Genomic DNA, 19,197 nt, shown 5'->3' with positions numbered 1-19,197 from the left:
AGTCACCAATGAGTGCGGCAATCAAGTACAGTGAGTGAGTCCCGGCGGATTGTGTTTCAGCTTAGTGCGGACTCGACTAAGCCTTCGCTGGGCTAGATTCCGAGTCCCCGATAGCTTCGATCTGCAGCTTATCACCAAGAATCTGTCCACTGGAACAATCTCCGATCACCCTTGATCGCGAGCGGGAGTGGATCCTGCAGGATAGCCAGAACGGCTTGTTGTGGTTATTGTTGGAGTCGCATTGCGTGTTGAACACGTATCAGAGCAAGCGCCGGGGGCGTCATTCGTCGATCTTTACTTGCGCATAGTTAAACCATAGGGATTGAACCCTTTTCAACTCTCTCCCAGGCTTCTTACACTCATCTAGTCCCAAGTTCTCACTCACAACAACAGCGACAAGAACATCGGCTTCTTCTCTTCCTCCTCTTCCTGATCCTCGCCAACATCCACTCCAAATCTATCGGCAGCTAGACTTATCGTCGTCTCTCAACGTTTTGGTTCTTTCTCTAGAGGGCGATTAACCTAGGTTGAACACGCCTTCGGCGGGGAGCTCAGGTGCTACCTAGAACTTCACGATAGTAAACTAAACTCTGCTTAGCGAGCATGAAATGCAGCGCCCCCAGCTGTTCTTGCCTCTACAAAGACAAGCCGGGGGATCCGCGTCGGAGTCTGATCTGATTCGAAACACCTATCGATCGGATCTTTCCATAAACACGGATGTGGGCAAGGGCCGCGACCCCTACAGGATATTACACGACGCACTTGACTGGGATTGGGATTCGCTATTCCTGCCTGGATTGGCGTCCTTGTTAGTTTTTTCATAGAGTGTGCACAACTATTAGTATACAACATTTGATCCAGTAAATATCTCGTCCCAAAACGGCAAGAGCCGAGGCTCAAACACTTCCCGCTTTAATTTTAAAGGCCTGGAAATCGCCGCCGTCCGGTTCCATCAATACACCCATACCCTCATCCTCACTCCCTCTCACTCTCTCTTACTCCCATAACACTATCCGCAACCATGGCTAAGCGCGTAACAATCTTCGATCCCCCTCCTCCGGATCACTCCAAGGCGATCATCGAGAATGTGCTCGATCTGACGCCTGTGGTGGACCTCGGCCCGGTACGACCTTGTCCCAACGACCCGAATTGAACTTTTGACTGACGCGTGTTCTTGTCTGCGCAGGATGTTTTCACAAACACGCGCCCGCTATGGCATCCGCCCGGTGCCCGCGGCATCTACGGCGGCGCCGCCATCGCCCAGTCCCTTGCGGCCGCAATGCGTACTGTCCCCGCTGACTTTGCCGTCCACAGCATGCACTGCTACTTCGTTCTGGCCGGCGACTCCGAGATCCCGATTCTATATCATGTCGAGCGAGTGCGCGATGGACGCAGCTTTGGCACTCGCACCGTGCAGGCGCGTCAGCGGGGCAAGCCCATTTTCACGACCACGCTGAGTTTCAGTCGCGTCGGCAGTGGCGGCGATAAGACTGTTGAGCATGCGGTTCCAAGGCCGGATGTTGCGCTCCCGGAGGAGGCGGAGCCGGGCACTCTCAGAGCTTTGAGTAATGCAGGTGGTGGACCCTTTGAGTCGAGGAAGGCGGGCATTCTTAACCGTATGTTGCTTCTATTTTCTGAGAAGTCAAGCTCACAATCTACAGGCAATTCTCCCAACCCCGAAGATAAGAAAGTGCGACGATTCGTCCGAGCTCGCGGTCATATCTCCGACGAGGGGGGCTATCAAGCCCACCTGTCGGCGCTGGCCTATATCACCGACAGTTATTTCATCGGCACCATCTCCCGGGTGCACGACATCCCCCGATTCTCGTCTCCTGCGGAACTCGAGAAACTTCTCAAAGCATTGAAGAACCCCTCCGATCTCGACGATGAGGATATCACCCGCGCTTTGAAGGAACTGAAGGAGGAAGAAACCGTTGAGCTGCGCCGGCGTCTTGAGGGAGCTCTCAATAAGGCTACAAACGGATACAAAGAGAAGGATCATAAGTCAGTTGGCATGATGGTCAGCCTTGATCATTCGATCTATTTCCACAACCCCTGGGCCTTCCGGGCTGATGAGTGGATGTTGACTGAGATGGAAAGCCCGTGGGCCGGAGAAGGGCGCGGTCTGGCGATTCAGAAGATTTGGTCCAAAGATGGGCTGCTGATTGCGACCTGCACACAAGAGGTATGTTCCTCTTCTATAATCTGTGGAATTGCAAACTGACATTTGATTAAAGGGAGTGGTGCGGTTAAAGCAGGAGAAGCCGCCTTTGTCGAAGATATAGATGCCCCTTTCTTATACCCATAATTCCCGACATTTTTTGTCTTTTCCCTTTTTGTTTGAATATAGACGTGAGCTACTTGACTTACTGGACAGACCGTTTCTTATGTTATAAGGCCTGAGTTTCCTATATTTCGAGCTCCCAAATGCCATCTCATTGTATTCTTTTCTTTGAGAAAAACGTTGCCTCACATTCCTCTAGCCATTCTTCGCTGTCCTCGCGGACCAAGAGACACTATAAAAAAAATCCATCTTGAACATTTGCATGCGAAAATCAGAAAGCCACCCAGCCCATTTTGGTCTCACTTGACGAATGCAAGAATATAAAAGCAGATTGCCACCCAGCTATTCATTCAAATCTTCAAAGTTCCGGCTTCTTTTCGTCTCGCTGATTGAACAGCCCCTTCTTCTCACAAAACTGAAGCACCTTGGCTCCCCAAACATCTCTCCCCTTATACTCACCCACATAGTCTGGCCAGCTCTTCATCTCTTTGGCCAGATTCTGCAGCTCCTGATTCGGAAGCTCGTCTAGCGCAGTGAGATATGTCTTTACTCCGAAGACAAGAGCCCCAGTCCGCGGCAGGCGGCGAAAGGTTTGCCTCTCACGACGAATGAGAATCTCCGAAGGCGATGGGTCGTTTAGCTCTTTTTCGCAAAGTACGCTGGGTCGATAGAGAATATCAGACAAGTTCTCGTCGCGCCGTTTGACCTCGATGAAATAGTTGGAGCGTTCCATTGGGGACGACGGGGTTAGACGGGTGAGGAATCTGAGCTAAATATTAGAGCTAATTAGGGTAAGACTTGTTGCTAGGTTTACTTACTTGCTCACGGAGTTGGCGACTTGTTGATGCCACAATGGTACAGGATTGTGAAGACGGGAAATCGTCCATCCAATACGTTCTTCCACCGTCCAGCCTACGGGGAAGAGTGTCGCACTGGCTGCTCTGTGTCTTTGTGAGCTTACATTTGGCAATAGAACGGCCTTACCAAACACGTACAGGTAATATTCGTCGTCTTCGTTTGTCATAAGAATACTGAGATCTTCCATAGTGAGCCGGACTGCGGTCTCCAGTGCATTCTGATGGTCTTGTGCATCGAGGGAGAATTTCTCGCCCGTCAGATGATTTTGGATCCAGCTGTCATTTCCACGTCCGAATTTCTCGAACCTACTGGGAAACCGTTCGCATAAGAAGTCGCAGACTTCTTCCAGCGCTTCCTGGCAAGCCTCCAAGGACCCAGGCAGACATTGGAGTACCTGCTTTTTCTTTTCAAGGAGCAGCTGACCGCGCACGCGGTGCTCATCCATGTAGTTCTTATCAATGGTAAGCCAGTTCTGGACGTCGAGCTTGCGGATATCCATCATGACTCTGTACCGCGCCCGGCCTTTGATGGGCTGTGCTGGGTATGGCGCCATGCGCTTGAGATCCGACGATGGGCTGTTAGCCCTTCCATCTTTGGGGGACTTTTGCCGTTTCGAAAGCCACTCGAGTAGTGCCGTGTGATATCGCACCACGAGGACAAGAACAAGGATCGGGATCGCTGTGAACGAAAAGGCTGTCATGCTTGTTCCATGCGGTTCCTTCAAAAGTATATCTTAAAATAACCACGAAGGTTCTTGGATCCTGAAATACGAAATTGTCTGATCTGCCACAGAAAACACTCCTGGAACCAGCGACATAAATATCTTTGTTTCAAGACGGGCCACTCGAAGGGAGGAGGTCCACACCCAGGCCACAAATCAAAGCATATAGACGATCACCAGACGATAGCCGGGCCAAATTACGTTAGCTCCAGCCAGAAAATGGATAGCTCGAAGGCATGGCAGTTGCATTACACATTCCTGAACCTGGCCGTGCCTGCAGCCCTGTGATACGCTCAGGGATTCCCCGCAAAACAACGCCGCCGTTCGCCTCTACGGGCAAAATACCACAAACGCTGGAGGCCCACATATTGGGCTGTGACTTCGGCGAACAGGCCGAGTCCAGACTATGTGTGTGATCCACTAGATGTCTCGGAGGGTATGGTTGCAGGAGTGGAGACTGATGGCAAAAGGAAAATGCCAATTTAGCGGCGCTTGGAGTCAGTCAGCCTGGCTCGGCGGACTGGCCACAGTCGCTAGACATGACGATCTAGGCACATCGGAATTTTAGCTTCATCAATCGTCAAGCTCGCGTCGACCCTGTCCGTGCGCGATTCCCCCGCCCCTCTCGTGAACTGCTAACTAGGGTTGCGTCGAGTTGCAATTCGGGAAACAAGCCTCGAGACCTTGTCGTGCTCGGGTACCCGCGGTGAATTTCTTTTCTGGGGAAGCTGATTGGCGCCGCGTGAGGCGCAAGAAAAAAAAAGAAACAAAAGAGGAACCAGAATCTGGCAATTTTGATCTGAGTCACGCAAATAATTGCCAGCTGAAGTTCAGCCCTGGCTGGACAGCCGATGGCTGTCATACTGGATACGACTGGCTAGGACCCGGATTTAGTCCTAGCTGAATATCACGCCGTCACAGGCACATGGCGTGGCCTGACGTATCATTCGTTGCTGGTACGAACGGGGCCCAGTTTCCTAGCTTCCGCGGGGCCCGATCTTCGATTTGATTGCTAGGATTAACTTTGATTGTGTCGGGGCAGGATTATTGTTGGCCGGTTGAGGATTCATCTAGATAGTCTTGAACCTACGAGCTGTGGGTGTCGAACAAAAAGTTACATTCTGCAACCCCTGTCCAGCCTACATAATCCCATGGAGAATGATCAAATGTTCGCAAGGGGAAAAAGTCAGCTAGGATGACACACATATGCTAATCTGGCGATCACCAGGCCCAGAATCCGCTGGAGCCTGCCTACTCCACAGCCCCCTATCTGGAGTTCCCGCTGTAACCGCCTCCCCCCCCGTTTCGCGCTTTGCGCGGTTGCCGCAGCACTGTCTCAGGGGGTAATTATTTTTGTGGATGGGGAGGGGGTCTTGATTTATAATTGTGGAATCCATGCCATTTGATTTATCCATTCGTATTATTCTCCTCCTACTTGCCCGTTTTGTCGACGTACTTGCCCTCCCACGCTGTGACCGTTGCGCTGGGATCCGAGAGCAAACTATGATGTCTGGCATGGCTGATCACCGACAGGAGGCTACATTACCTGGTCATTTCGCCACCTTTTTTTCTCGCAGCAGAATCGCAGCAGGCAGATTTGTATAGACTATACCGCACTTCTTGAATCTTAGAATAAGTCAAGTGTGACGGATACCTTGTTTTTTCTCCAAATTGCCACTGATAGCCATCCTGCAACAGATTGCCTGATGTCAATGCACAACAATCACTATTCTTTTATGAAAGTCTGGACCCGACTTTGAGCCGGGTATAGCACCAGATTGGAACAAAGTGGAGTAAGAACTAGTTGATTCCGTCCTTCTCCCTCGGAAGCGCTGCTCGAGTCGAGCCCTTTGGAGAAATTCATTAAGGAATAATACTATGTATGCAATAGATCGGCATGGCTGAGCACAGACATGAGATCTGCGGCGTGGCTACGACATTTAATAATGCGAGCCTCTTCCTTGGTTGCTCTGTTCATGCGGAGTCGATTTGTAAGTGGATACCAACAAACAATTGAATGGGCTGAATTATACCATTCTATGATGGAATAGCTCCGTCTTATATACTTATGGACGGGCTGGTGCTGTTTATTTAGCACAAAGAACATTTTCTTAACAGATGAGATGTGGGCTGTGCTCTTGTTTAGGCTCAAGGGGCTTAAAAGATGAGGCAGAACTGCCCCACGAAATGCTCGCCCAATTGCCCCAAACCCTGAATCGTGCTAATATTGCTGAGGGCAAGAATATCATCTTTTTGAAGTTTCTCGTGCATCTTCATTGCGAATTGTTGGTTTTTAGGACTAGGGGAGAGTTGAGGCACTCGTGATACTCATTTCTTTCTTTTGGGGATGGATAGGTGTTTTGTATAGAGGAGATATGACATTGAATCCTGAGAGTGAAAAGTTGTGAGGCCTAGGGAAACGCTCGAGCTCTGACAGTGGCAAGAATTGGAAGGCAAGACAAAACGTTTGCTCACAGAGGTTCAACAATTTAAGAGGCGAACAATAGCCTCTGCCATTTGTGGGGTTTCAAAGCTTTATGAAGCTCAGTTGTCGTCCTGGTTTTGAAGCAATTCAATATCACAGAGTACTAATGTCCCCATGAGAACCATCGAGGTATGAAGATGAAGAAGAGCCGGAGCGCACGAAGGAAACTCAGGACGACCTAGACGGTGAATTGGAGAAGTAGGAACACGTGAACTGGTCCACGCAGCCTGGACACACAAAGCTTATCCGACACCCCGACCATGGTGTTCGGGCGGATGAGGCCAGTCGTGGTACATAGATCGTTTCTCCCAGATATAGTTAGCTCATCCTGCCGGCTTATCCCGATCAACTCTAGTATCGATCCACCTCGTAGACACCCCACACCTTCCATGACTAACAGCCGGGGAGACTGAACAATTTTTAAGAGTCAGCCTCGGATCTCCGTAACGCATCTCTTTCTGATATTCTATATGTTTTAGCTGTTAGTGGGCCGACTTGACCCCAATCTGTCTGAGCACGATGTCTCAAACAGCGGTTCTCACCCAAACCGAAGCATCGCTCCCGGGGGCCCATGACTCACCGCATCTTCTAGTTCAGTCCCAGCGACACCATGACACTCGCACGGAGTCCCGGTCTCAAAGCTCGTTATCTCGTGAATATGGTTCTACTGAGAATATCAGTGATGACCAGCGCACAAATTTATCCAGGACCCGTGCGGTCATCCTGATTACGACCTTAACGGGCACCACCTTCGTGGGCAGTATGAGCTCGGGCTTGCTGACCATTGGGCTGCCTTGGATCGCAGCAGATTTGGGACTGCCGGAGAATCTGCTTTTATGGTAAGCTATTGCCGAACCCTAAACCAAAAATTGATTGAAGTAGATTATCTGACCGTGATCGCCACCTACTATCCAGGCCGGCGTCTGTCTACTCGTGAGCTTTGCACACTGAGTTCAGGGTTCCAAGTACGCTAACATGATACAGACTTGCAAATGGATGCTGCCTTCTTCTCGCCGGGTCGTTAGCTGATTTCATGGGCAACCGAATGATCAATTTAATTGGCTGTTTTTTGCTGGGAGCCTTCATTCTGGCTTGTGGTGTCGCCCAAACCGGTATACAGCTGATTCTGTTCCGTACATTCCAAGGCATCGCAACCTCCATGTGCCTGCCGACAGCATTCAGTATTTTGACCGACTCGATGCCAGTGGGTAAACGGCGAAATATCGGGTTTGCCTGCCTCGGACTAGGACAGCCGTTTGGCTTCTCGGTAGGACTGGTTTTTGGTGGACTTTTCCAAGGAACTTCTCTCAACTGGAGATTTGGATACTACCTCTGCGCCGGTGCCACCATGGGCTTGGCTGTGGTGAACTTTTTCAAGTTGCCGAAAGATTCTGAGAGAGAGCCATTCACATTTGGGAGACTGCGCCGCGAGATTGACTGGATTGGAATCTTCCTGTCCAGTTCTTCCTTGGGAATCATCTCTTATGTGTTTGCGTAAGTATACCTCCGCGTCTAGTCGGTATACATGGGTTGACGAAAACCCTACACAGCGCCATCACTGATAGCCCATCGAATATTCACAAAGCCGAAAACATTGTCCTCCTCTGTGTGGCAGCAGTTATGATCCCCGCATTTCTAGGCTGGATGAACTGGCGCGAGAAGATCGGAAAACCGGCTTTAATCCCAAATTCGCTTTGGCAAAATACCGCATTCAGCTCTATCTGCATCATGGTTTTGTTCTCGTGGGCTGTTCTGAACGGCATGGAGACAATTCTAAGTCTATTGTGAGTTTCAAGTGATTCCACATGCTTAAATAAAATTCTTCTGCTAACCCTTAGAGTAGCTTCCAAGAAGTTCAAGATCTGCCTGCCATTCAAGCCGCCCTCCGATTCTTTCCCAACATTATAATCGGCATCATCCTCAACCTTGGAACTGGTTTACTGGTGCATCGTCTTCATGCGAACTACCTAGTGGTAGTCAGCTCAGTTCTCAGTGCAGGATCCCCACTGCTAATGGCCATCATTGACCCTGAGTGGTCGTGGTGGTATTGCGCCTTTTGGGCTGTGTTGCTGGGACCTCTTTCGGCAGACGGTGAGTATTTTTTGTTTTGTGACATGCTATCATTGCTGACGCGTTGGTGAAAAAGTCATCTTTACCGTGGCAAATCTAATTATCACGGACGCATTCACGCCCAAAACCCAGGGCCTGGCTGGAGCAGTCTTCAACGTCGTTGCTCAGTTTGGAACCTCTATTGGACTCACTATTTTCGCCATCATCTCTGCTGGTGTGACACAGGGTTCTTCATATGAAAACAAAAACTCACCCGAAGCGCTCATGTTGGGATACCGCGCTGTATTCTGGACTTGTTTCGGATTGATGATGGCTGCTTGTGGCGTTGGCGCCTGGGGACTACGCAAAGTTGGTAAGGTTGGTTTGAAGAGGGAGTAAGGACGGATCCCTGAAGCCACCGTTTAATTCCAGTGAGTAGTCATGGAATCTTTATAGAATAAAATATTGGACATAGCGATGAAAATATAAGAAGAATGCTTTCCTTCCAATTTGTCGGTTCTATTTAACGATTACAGATGTTGGCATAAACCAATGGGTGGCGAATAATCTTAGATGGCCACATTCGATCAGAAATCTAGTCTGATAAAGACGACAACAAGAGCTCTCCTACGTCGATCCGATTAGCTGTTACTTTTTCTGAAACAATGCCGATGTTTTCCTTCCTATAATAATAGTGCTGTCTTGGTGGAGACGTGTTGGCCCCACGAGGGCTATTTGCAGCCCGGACTCAGGCAGCTGTCAAACGACCGAAGAATATTGAGCGGAGATGTTGGGAGCCAAAAGAGCACTATATTTGTCCTAAAATAAAGTTGAGATTGTGGCTTTGTATAGCGTACGAGGAACAGATATATATGCACGCAAAATCTATTAGTGTCCAACCCTAACTCCCTCTCCAATTGATAACCTGCTCCTCATCATCGTCAACGACAACCACCATCCACACACCCACTTGTCCGTTACTTGCAAGTAGAGGGGTGCAGTGAATCCATCGATTGCGACCCTCGGCATTGTACCGGGTGACCCATTTGATACGAGCAGTCACGCTCCGGCCGCTCATCATAGCTTGGACAAGCTCTTCTCTCACAGCCTTCGAGCTGCCGATGCGAGAAAGAAAAGAAGACTGTAACATGCCTGGGATTCGGAGCGAAGGCGATGTGAAGAGAATGCGGAGAGATGGATAAGGCCGAACGAGGAGATACTAAATCTTCCATTAGCCAAAATCAACATCAGAAAACGGGAGAATGAATCCTACATTCTCATAAGCACCAGTCAATGACCCGCGTGTTAACGGCGACTTGACATTACGCACACGCATGGCCTCCGGATCACTGTCCATCGACGATCCTGTTCGCATCCACTTGCGCTGATTACGCGCGTTAGTTCGGCTATTTATGAGAGGCTGGAATAGATCGCCGCCATTGTCCTGTACTGTAGCGAGCTCACGGGGGCTGAATAGTTCGCTCAACCCTTGGAACTCGTCCTTGAACTTTGGTTCTTCTTCTTCTTCTTCTCGTCCTGCAATGCTCTCCTCATCAGGGTCGCGATATTTTGATTGAAGATCAAGCAGCGATTCCATCTGTCCACCCTCCATTGCCAGTCCTGACACATCAATTTGAGCACCAATAAAATACCGAACTTTGCCTTGGCTATCGCATAGGGGTGCGCATTGAAGAAGATTCATAAAAGGGGAACCATCACGACGACTATAAATTAATTAGCAGTTGATCTGTCCGCAGAAATTCCAAGAAAACCTACTAGTTGAGAAATAATTCTGAATGGTGCGAACCTGCTTGGATTGCCTCTCTTATCCGGCGAACACTGTTCTTGTTGGTCTGAGGACCTTGGAGAAAGCGACAGTTGCGACCTAGAACGTAGTCCATGCCATATTGGGTTGTTCGATGGAATTCTGGTATTGTTAGCAATATCGCGCAAACCAGCATGGAGAATGCATACCTTCAGACGCAAATATAATAGGATTATCTGGCCGTGATGGATCAGTCAAGCAAAAAACTTCGGCCAGGGCATCCGAGGTCCCCTGAAATTTCATTGGCAGAGTTCCCCTGACTCGCTCTTCGACGATTCTGCTTGTGATAGTGATGCATTTTGAGGTAACGAAAGCAGGCAGTTCCTCCGCGGTCAATGCATTCAGTCCGTCCTGGACACGCTGCTCCAAGGCCTTGTTCGATGTTACTCCCACGCTGCCCTCGCCGATCTTAACTTCCACCGGCGGAACATCAACAGAGAGGCGAACGAGCGCGTTCGCATACTCAATTGCTTTGAGGGCCTTGTTCGCGTTTAGGTAGTAGGTCAGAGTAGCCATGGAGCGTGGGCGCTCCTCCAGCAGAAACTCGCGGAATGCTGCTAGGTAGCGCGGATTATTCAGGATCTTCAACATATGATTCGACGAAAACATCACGTCTGCGATACGCTCGAGCTTGTGGAGGGGAGCATCGCCGCCCCCGTAAGGTGCAATTAGATCATAGGAAGCACTATCTTCGTTTTCGTTGACAGGGTTGAACTCCTCAGATCCATCAAAAGGATTAGGCTGTTGGAGAAGAGGCAGTTCAGTGGCGTTATTGAGGGCGAAGCTGCGCTGCATATTCTTGATTGAAGGTTTGGGGGTCAGATGCACCGATTCTTCAGTAATAGCATCAAGGCCATCTGCTCGGCTTGGTGAGAGAATTGGAGGCTCTTCAAATATGGGTGAAGGTAATGGAGAAGGTGAGGCTATGATGGAATCGATGCCGTTTGGATGACCAGGTGGGCGAGGGAAGTCACTGAGGAGCCGGTCGTTGCTAAATGTATTTCTATTAGCTCTTTTCGTTTTACTTCGAACCTTGGAGGGTTTAAATTGACGACCCACCGTGGTTGTCGTCCAGACTCATTAGCCCAGTCGTGATAATCGTCAGGGAAAGTAGATGTGAATGAACGCAGAGACTCCGTGTCGAAGTTGGCATATCCGTTGTGGAAATCCGCGGCAGCCATGATCAGGCTGGTAAAAAGGCGAAAGGAAGAGGTGTACAGGGGGAGAAATAAAACACCACGAAACAGAGAGAAGAGGTTGTAGCTTTTTAAATGACTACTGTGGGCTGGCCAGCTTTGGCGCACCCCAGAGTGATTGATCAATTGAGCATCTACGAGAAATGGCTTGAACTCCTCGCAGAGTTCCTCGCTGTATAGAGACATGCATTTGCTAGACAGTGGGGGAAGACACAATCGCAGGAAGAATGGCAACAATTGAGGCGATCTGAAATTGCGAGCTCACAACTGAACCAAGCTGGCGCAGAGCGATCGATCGATGGCGCTGCGGCTATGCCCCACGAGATCGGGGCCGACCCTGAAGCGATGATGCAATCATACCGTCGATAGTCTTGTCAAGGTGCTTTTGGCGCACAAAATATTCTCTGATCGGCCCCCTGGCGCCGGAGCCTGGAGCATTGGTCCTCAGCTGCTCTGACGTAACCCTATTTTTAACGACTGATTGGGTTTGGATAGATCCATGATCGAGAAGTGACCACCAACTCAGCTGTCATATTCTACGGCTCTTGTAATCTTGTAGACTAGAAAGGCGGAGCAACACTGCTGGACGCTTCATGATTATTAGGTTCCAATGGGTTCCAATGGGTTCCAATGAAATGGCTGGGCCGTTGGTGAAATCAATAGTCTACAGCAGCCAAGCAAAAGATCCAAGGCCCGAGCGCTCAAAGTGCCAAGGGGGAACAATAGTCTACAAAGTCCAATGTTGACCAACCACCATTTCGGGATCAACTGCGACAAGGACCTGCCTTGTTCAAAAACCCATTATGAAGTGACTGGTAAAGGGGTCGTGTCTAATTGGAATTTATATATAGTATGCTAGGTAGATTGCATAAGAAATGATTGTCTTTGATTAACTATGAACTGCTGAACGCTCAGTGAATATCCCGATATGTAGGGCTCTAATATGAGCGTTGTTTGGTTTAGCAATGTCTGTAAAACGCCTAAAATGATGGGGGGACATTAAAAAGGAACAAAAAAGAAAAGACAGGCACCTGTGCATTGCGGATTTATTTTCCGCTAAAAAATCCGTGTTCGAACCCGGCCCTGTATGGACAAAATAATTAGATAATATGCAATCAGGTCATTAATGCCGCATGAAAGAGAATGCAATCAAAACAGAAAACTTTTGAACCAATTAATCCGAAAAGTCGTGAAGCTTTGCACCTGTTTGGTCAGAGCCAGCCCTAATGTTCTGTAACAAGACAGAAACCGAGAGGAACAATCCCTCGATCTTAAAGGGCATTTGGACCCACAGTCCGAAGAGAGCTTAGAAAATGATCGAAGCTTTGTCTGTGCGAGCCGTATCCACTCTTGTGATGGTGTGGATCGAAGGGGTTTTCTCCAAATTGTTGGAGTCGGCCTCTAGACCTTCCTCTCGCTCGAGCTCAAGACGTTCTTCCTCTCTGATCCGTTTCAGTTCCTGACAGAACTTGCTGTTGGCTCTGATTCGATCGCCAAAACGGATGAATGCAAACGGGATGATGGACACTCCAAGACTCAGAAACGCAATCAGGCTGCATGCCCAATGCACGCCGAGGCGATCGAACATGGGCTTGGTGGCGAGGGGCAGTATCGCACCAAATATGCTTCGTGTACAGCTGGCAGCTGATTGAGCGCTGGCAGATAGGGTCACGTAGGCATCGGTGAGATAGTTGAGCATAGCCATGAAAATCAATAGATACCCCATTCCGAAGGGGATGCCAGAGAGAAAAGGGACGACCCAATGAATATTGGGCGATGCCGTCCATCCCACCCAGAAAAGGGAGATGACGTACAATGGGCCCCCGATACAGGCCAAGGGCAGTCGTCTGTACTCCTCGATGTAGGCCCAGGGGGCGCCACGGGCTTTCGCTCGGGCGAGGTAGCCGTCATACCAAATGAACACTATGCAGGCGAAAATCGCACCAACACCAACTATTTGATGGTATTAGCGAGCGATCTAATATTTGGCCCCGGAGGGAGGGCGGGGGGTTAGATATATTTACTTGGCAAGAAACATAGGCCGGATATACCAGGACTCATCCCGTAAATGCCTGTGTCGTTCACATTAGCACCGAAAACGACAGATGGAGTAAACAAAGCTCACCTTGGAAGATAATCGGATATGCCTCAAAATAGAGATAGAAAATAGCGTACGCCAGCGCCAGGTACAAAGAAGTCAAAGAAACAATCGACTCGTGGATGAGCATGCGGAAGGGTCGTGAGATCGTGATGAGAAACATTTGTTTGAGGTTGCGACTGTCCATATCCAGTGGCGACCAAAGGTTTGAATTGCCGGTTTCTTTGCGCAGCTTCTTTGCCCGACGCTTCAAGATTACAGGGGCATACGTCTCTGGCATAAATATGACCAGTGGCAACGTGGTACCGGCGCAAATAAGCCCGATCCAGAAGCACCACCGCCAGCTGACAACAGCGACGAATCCAGAGACCCAAGGCCCCATAATCGGTCCAAAGGTTGTGCACTATCAGGTGTCAGAAAAGAAATCAGGTCAGCGGAAACGAAAGGTACTCACGGCCATGTAATATGCCATGAGACGGCCGCGTTGAGTTGGGTCATCATGGACATCAGCAAACAGTCCACCGGTAGCAGCAATTGGCGCAGAAGCCATCATTCCATTGAACAGTCGGAAAATTAGGAGTGAGGTGTATGAGTTTGATAGCGCGCATGCCAGTGTGAAAATCATGAAGCCGCAGAAGGCGATGAGAAGTGGGCGTTTCCGGCCGAAATATTCGGAACTTGGTCCCCATATCAGGGGACCAACGATGTAGCCGATGAGAAAGACGGAGATGGGTAGGACCAGAAGCTGCTCGTTGTGGACGTTAAAGGTGTCACCGATTTGAGGGATGGCATTGCTGCAAATGGAAGAGCCGATCGTGCTGTTCATGACTTGCATGACACCCGCCAAGAGAACTAACGCCTTTTTTCCCTACACAGTGTCAGCATTCTGAACTCTTCCAGCTGAAAGGTTTCACGGCATGTGCAACGCCACGCCCCTTCAGTGTACATCATACCTTTTTCCAGTTTACAGGATTCCCTGGATCATGGGGACCAAAAGATACAATTGTCTTCGAGGCGACACGTCGAAAACGAGAATATGATGGTTTTTCATACCGCTGCTGGATAGGCTCGTGCGCAATCTCTGACTCCTGAGACTCGCGAGATTCATGAGAGTCTTCCGACTGTTGCGACTCCCGGGACGCTTGAGACTCTAGATCATGACGTGACTCCGTGGGAGACACTTCTATGTCCTCTGAAGTGAACGTTTAGCTTTGGGATGCTTGAAAGAGGTGCAAAGGCCAGTTAAACCTACCTGAGGCTGACATAGCTTTCTGCAGATTCTCTTCCATAGAAAAGTGGTCTGACATATTGACGGCTTGGAGAGACCCATCGAATTAGCAGGTATTACATTAGATAGGCGGGATGGGGGGCTTAATAAAGCTCCGCAAAAAATAGAATGGAGAATTTCAGGAAGAAACTCTGACTGTAGTCCACCCAGGTCACAGTCAAAAGATTTGAGCAGTGACGAATGAAAGCCGACGGGCATGTGGGTAGAGTCTCCACTTGCGCATGGCATTTTCTGTTTTTTACGCCCTACTCCTGACAAAAGAGTTTAAGTGCGGTACTATTCCGGACAACACAGCGAGAAAGTCTGGACTATTCATTCCAATTGGGCATTCAGTGGTGTTGATCTGAGAGCCTACCCGGCTAGGACGGCTCTTTACAAGCCCCAAACTTGTCAATAATACTATGTAAACATGTGCTAATATCCCGCGAAAAAAATTAAGTGGCAATTGCATATGCTATAATTATTTCTCGCCGCAGCCTGCGATGACTTCATATAAAATTCTGCTCTCTGCCCCTGCGGCGATTGCCACAAGCCTTGACATGCCACAGATCTCGGTAGAAGGCCGAAAACATGGGTTTCGCCGTGGATTCCGATGCGCATATTTCAACCGCATGCATCACGGCCATACACGAGATGAGGGGGTATCGTTCATGCAGACAGGGTTCTTTTTCCACTTCTGGTTGTCTAGACCAAGCCGATCAGTAGGCGTCCCTGTCCTTATGATCTAAATATGAGATGCCTGGCTTGATTATAGGCCCAATAGCATATTGTGGTGGTGGCGAGTCTTAGTATGAAATCATGCAAGTTGCCCTGAAATCCTTTGGCTTTGGTGGGCACACTGGAGACAAGTCATTCGGTTAGTGACGGCGTGGGCCGCGGAATTGACTCATTTTTTTTTATCGGAGCTGGAAGCCGAAGCCGGCTCCACACTGTTCACCTGCAAGCAATGCTATGTCCCATTTCATGTTATTGAGCATTATTACGCACGATCGCCTGCTAGAAAAGGTTTTAACAGGTATGTCGTGGTCCGAAAGCATCTTTTCGAAGCGGTTCAGCCCTCGGAATAGCAGGAATGTGCCAACTTGACGGGTTCGGACATCTGGCCGATGGTTGGTTCTGCCTGCCCACCTCCACAAAGATCGAGGACAGGGATCTGGAACAGTCTATAGCACAAAGACCTGGTTGCTTTGGTTTCTGTAAACTGCGAAGGAGAGTGACAATGACAGCAAATTCTCTGTCAAGCCATAAAATTAGTAACATTAACGTTAACTAGTTAACGTTAGTTACTATGGCTTAGTCATCTATGTCTGAGGCATTAAGTTCCAGGCACTCAGGCAGAACTGTAGCAACAGCATCAACTAAATACAGTTCGTTCTCTTTATGAACTCTCTTTCATGTTCTACGCTTCTTTTCCAGTAGCTATATACAGAGACAAGATCTACGGACGACGACCTAGTTAGTTTGTCAGCTCCATGCTTGATTTATAATCCAAATGTTAGTGGCCTGAGATCTGCTAAATTGTGTCCATTATTTCGTTTGTTACCTTGAATAAAGGGTCCTGGCCATCCGCTTCCCGAATTCATAATTTCTTCCGTTTCATCCTCGAATTTCGATATAATGTCGCACAATATCCTTATTACTGGGGCTTCAGGATACCTGGGAGGGACCCTCCTCGCGCGCTGGAGCGGCGCCAAGCTTCCAGCATATCAAAATCTCTACACCCTTGTTCGAACAAAGGAGCAAGCCGAGTCCGTGAAACAGTACGGTGCCGAGGCTCTGACATTCGACGTTAAAGATGAAACCAGCACGATGGCTGCAATCATCGACCACAAAATTACTATCGTCTATTTCCTAGTTGATGCTCTGGCGGGAGATTCACAGGTCTACATGATCAAGGCTCTCGCTGAAGTCAAGAAACAGACTGGGCAGGAGGTCCATTTTTTGCATACATCGGGTGCAAAGCTGTTCAGCAGTCACACTGGGCATCCAACAGATCGCCCTCTTCACGACAATGATCTTGAGCTCTATGAGATCCAGAAGAGCTCCAAACCTGTTTATCCAATTGCAGGGAAGGTAGGAAACCATCCAATCTGAAAACACCATCATGGCATAAACTGACTAGCATTAGGGACTTGCCGCAAACAACACTGTCATCGAGCTAGCCGAGGCACATGGAGTTCGGAGCTACATTTTCATCCCGTGCATTGTATATGGACAAGGTGAGGGGTTCGGAAATCCAATTTCTATTCAAACCGTAGCAATCGTGAGAGCGGCCAAAAAGACGGGGCGCGTGTACAGTCCCCACGTCAACAACCCGGTATGCGCCCCTGTGCATTTATTGTTGCGTTTCTAACGCTTATTTTACTTTTAGAAATGGCCCGTCTGTCATGTCATTGACAACAGCACTCTGTATCTGGAGATACTGCGAAATATTCTGTCTGGAGAAGATATCGGCCATGGCCGTAGTGGATATTACCTCGCTGCTAGCGGCAGGATGGCATGGAATGATATCTACGATGCCATGGCGAAAGGACTGGCCAAGCGTCAAATCATTGACACTGAGTCGGTGGAAGTGGCAGATGATGCAGCCTTGCAGCAGATGGGCGAGGCATTGGGATGCCCTAAGGAAATGGTACCCCTGTTCTTAGGTGGAGAGTGAGTACCTCGACAACGCAGCTCAGCAACCTTCTGCTAATACTATCTAGATGTACGCTCGAGGCACGGCAGGGTCAGAAGATCGGCTGGAAACCTCAATATTCACCGGAACATATACTTGAGGTGGCGGACGCAGAAGTCGACCTGATTATTAGACACATGTAGTGTCTGCATTGATCTTTGGCAGAAAATGAACAGAATAAATTAGTGAGATGATGCAGCAGCTTATTGAAAATAATTTTACTTGGAAATTATGTGAGGTTTTTTTAATTATATCGGAACCCTTCTCCGACTTCAGGGCCGACACGCCCTTCCCCAACTCCTACCCCACTTGGGAAAAACAATAAACGACATCAAGTGCTCCGCTTTCTCGGGATAGACCGAGCCTGTGAATACATATATGACATGATCACCTGCCCTCGTACTATTGCAGCCAACCCGAAGGATAACCCCCCTCGACCTTTACCACCCACGAACTGCGGAAGTATGGACCCCTCAAGTCTGCCGCCCTTCCAAATCGGGGGCCCAATCCCACCCATCACTTGTGTGGAGATGCACACAGCGGGCGAACCAACACGAATCGTTTGGGCTGGATTCCCCGAACTAAGTGGTACACTACTTGAGCAACGAGCACAGGCGAAAGAGAAATCAGATGAGTTCCGTCGTTTGCTGATGCTCGAGCCACGCGGCCACTACGACATGTACGGCGCCATTTTGCGACCGGACACGGAACTGGTGGCTGAGGGCATGGCGGATATGGGGGTGTTGTTTATGCATAACGAAGGTTTCTCAACTATGTGCGGACATGCGACGATTGCGCTTGGCCGTTTCCTGGTTGACGTGGATGAGGTTTTCTTTCCGCGTCGCAGGCAGTTGAAGTACGATGCCACTACGGGGACTACGCGGCTCAATCTCCATGTACCCTGTGGACTGGTTGAAGTCATGATCCCTACATTACCCACCGGAAAATCAGATCCGGCTCGTCCGGTTTCTTTCATTTCGGTCCCGTCTTTTCCAACAGCGACCTCGTTGAGGATCCCACTGCCAGAGAAATATCAATGGCCCGAGCTGCAAGGCCGCACTTCAGTCACGGCTGATTTCTCTTACGGTGGTGCCTTTTATTGTCTAATCAGCGGCGAGGAACTGGGTTTTCCTAAGGGGTTGGCTGAGATCGATCTTCAAAGGATGGACCATGCCACAGGGCTTCTCAAGGAAGTTATCAACACCGACCCAGGCCTTAAATTTCTCACCCAAAACATTGAGACTGGCGAGCAAGGGTTTTTGTACAGCGTTATGATTACGGATACAGGACTGGGCCATGTGAGTGCCTCTGAGGGATCGGCGGCGTCGCGCGCACAGAAGCTTGCCGATAGTGAAGAGACGGGCCTTTGCTTCTTTGCTAATCAGCAGATCGATCGGTCTCCTACCGGTGGCTGTGTCGCTGCCCGTGTTGCCCTAGCACATGCTAAGGGACTTTTGCCTGTGGGTGAGAAAAGGATCTATAATTCGTTGGTTACACGCGCCTATCAGGGTCTTGCTGGGTTTGTTGGATCTGTTGATGCTGAAGCTGGGTTAAGTGTGCGCGTCAAGGTCGAGGGCTATGCTTATTACACGGGCTATCATTCGTTTGTCGTGGAAGCAGAGGATGGCCTTGGGGTTGACGGGTTTTCTCTGCGAGATATCACCATGAAGGGAGAGCGGAAATAGAACAGATAAAGATAACACGGGTGATTTTTGA

General features: G+C 49.3%; 8 protein-coding genes across 8 annotated transcripts; 5 read left to right on the top strand and 3 right to left on the bottom strand.

The window, feature by feature from the left end:
- Nucleotides 1-1,021: 1,021 nt before the first annotated feature.
- On the top strand, nucleotides 1,022-2,285 carry N7510_001436 (uncharacterized protein; the record flags this gene model as incomplete). The annotated part of the gene is made up of 4 exons (XM_056973363.1): nucleotides 1,022-1,123; nucleotides 1,187-1,616; nucleotides 1,662-2,185; nucleotides 2,238-2,285. 4 exons carry the CDS (start codon nucleotides 1,022-1,024, stop codon nucleotides 2,283-2,285), a joined length of 1,104 nt encoding a protein of 367 aa, XP_056838480.1.
- Nucleotides 2,286-2,642: 357 nt separating this feature from the next.
- N7510_001435 (heme-dependent oxidative N-demethylase family protein) lies at nucleotides 2,643-3,842 on the bottom strand (the record flags this gene model as incomplete). The annotated part of the gene is made up of 3 exons (XM_056973362.1): nucleotides 2,643-3,048; nucleotides 3,103-3,225; nucleotides 3,280-3,842. 3 exons carry the CDS (start codon nucleotides 3,840-3,842, stop codon nucleotides 2,643-2,645), a joined length of 1,092 nt encoding a protein of 363 aa, XP_056838479.1.
- Nucleotides 3,843-6,867: 3,025 nt separating this feature from the next.
- On the top strand, nucleotides 6,868-7,191 carry N7510_001434 (major facilitator superfamily domain-containing protein; the record flags this gene model as incomplete). The annotated part of the gene is made up of 1 exon (XM_056973361.1): nucleotides 6,868-7,191. One exon carries the CDS (start codon nucleotides 6,868-6,870, stop codon nucleotides 7,189-7,191), a length of 324 nt encoding a protein of 107 aa, XP_056838478.1.
- A 190-nt stretch (nucleotides 7,192-7,381) lies between these two features.
- N7510_001433 (major facilitator superfamily domain-containing protein) lies at nucleotides 7,382-8,796 on the top strand (the record flags this gene model as incomplete). Its single annotated transcript, XM_056973360.1, has 4 exons — nucleotides 7,382-7,834; nucleotides 7,914-8,132; nucleotides 8,187-8,439; nucleotides 8,495-8,796. 4 exons carry the CDS (start codon nucleotides 7,382-7,384, stop codon nucleotides 8,794-8,796), a joined length of 1,227 nt encoding a protein of 408 aa, XP_056838477.1.
- Nucleotides 8,797-9,298: 502 nt separating this feature from the next.
- Nucleotides 9,299-11,403, bottom strand: N7510_001432 (uncharacterized protein; the record flags this gene model as incomplete). The annotated part of the gene is made up of 5 exons (XM_056973359.1): nucleotides 9,299-9,616; nucleotides 9,671-10,121; nucleotides 10,174-10,324; nucleotides 10,372-11,254; nucleotides 11,275-11,403. 5 exons carry the CDS (start codon nucleotides 11,401-11,403, stop codon nucleotides 9,299-9,301), a joined length of 1,932 nt encoding a protein of 643 aa, XP_056838476.1.
- Nucleotides 11,404-12,724: 1,321 nt separating this feature from the next.
- Nucleotides 12,725-14,823, bottom strand: N7510_001431 (MFS transporter; the record flags this gene model as incomplete). Its single annotated transcript, XM_056973358.1, has 6 exons — nucleotides 12,725-13,371; nucleotides 13,470-13,490; nucleotides 13,544-13,919; nucleotides 13,971-14,384; nucleotides 14,470-14,708; nucleotides 14,769-14,823. 6 exons carry the CDS (start codon nucleotides 14,821-14,823, stop codon nucleotides 12,725-12,727), a joined length of 1,752 nt encoding a protein of 583 aa, XP_056838475.1.
- Nucleotides 14,824-16,421: 1,598 nt separating this feature from the next.
- Nucleotides 16,422-17,624, top strand: N7510_001430 (uncharacterized protein; the record flags this gene model as incomplete). Its single annotated transcript, XM_056973357.1, has 4 exons — nucleotides 16,422-16,877; nucleotides 16,933-17,121; nucleotides 17,176-17,459; nucleotides 17,510-17,624. 4 exons carry the CDS (start codon nucleotides 16,422-16,424, stop codon nucleotides 17,622-17,624), a joined length of 1,044 nt encoding a protein of 347 aa, XP_056838474.1.
- A 240-nt stretch (nucleotides 17,625-17,864) lies between these two features.
- Nucleotides 17,865-19,166, top strand: N7510_001429 (putative proline racemase; the record flags this gene model as incomplete). Its single annotated transcript, XM_056973356.1, has 1 exon — nucleotides 17,865-19,166. The coding sequence occupies one exon, from the start codon at nucleotides 17,865-17,867 to the stop codon at nucleotides 19,164-19,166; it is 1,302 nt and encodes a 433-aa protein (XP_056838473.1).
- Nucleotides 19,167-19,197: the final 31 nt, after the last annotated feature.

The sequence above is a fragment of the Penicillium lagena genome (assembly GCF_028827675.1).
Source record: "Penicillium lagena strain IBT 129212 chromosome Unknown utg000001l_segment0_segment0, whole genome shotgun sequence".
In the NCBI taxonomy this organism is placed as follows: domain Eukaryota; kingdom Fungi; phylum Ascomycota; class Eurotiomycetes; order Eurotiales; family Aspergillaceae; genus Penicillium; species Penicillium lagena.
This window is presented reverse-complemented; position numbering and strand designations above follow the sequence as displayed.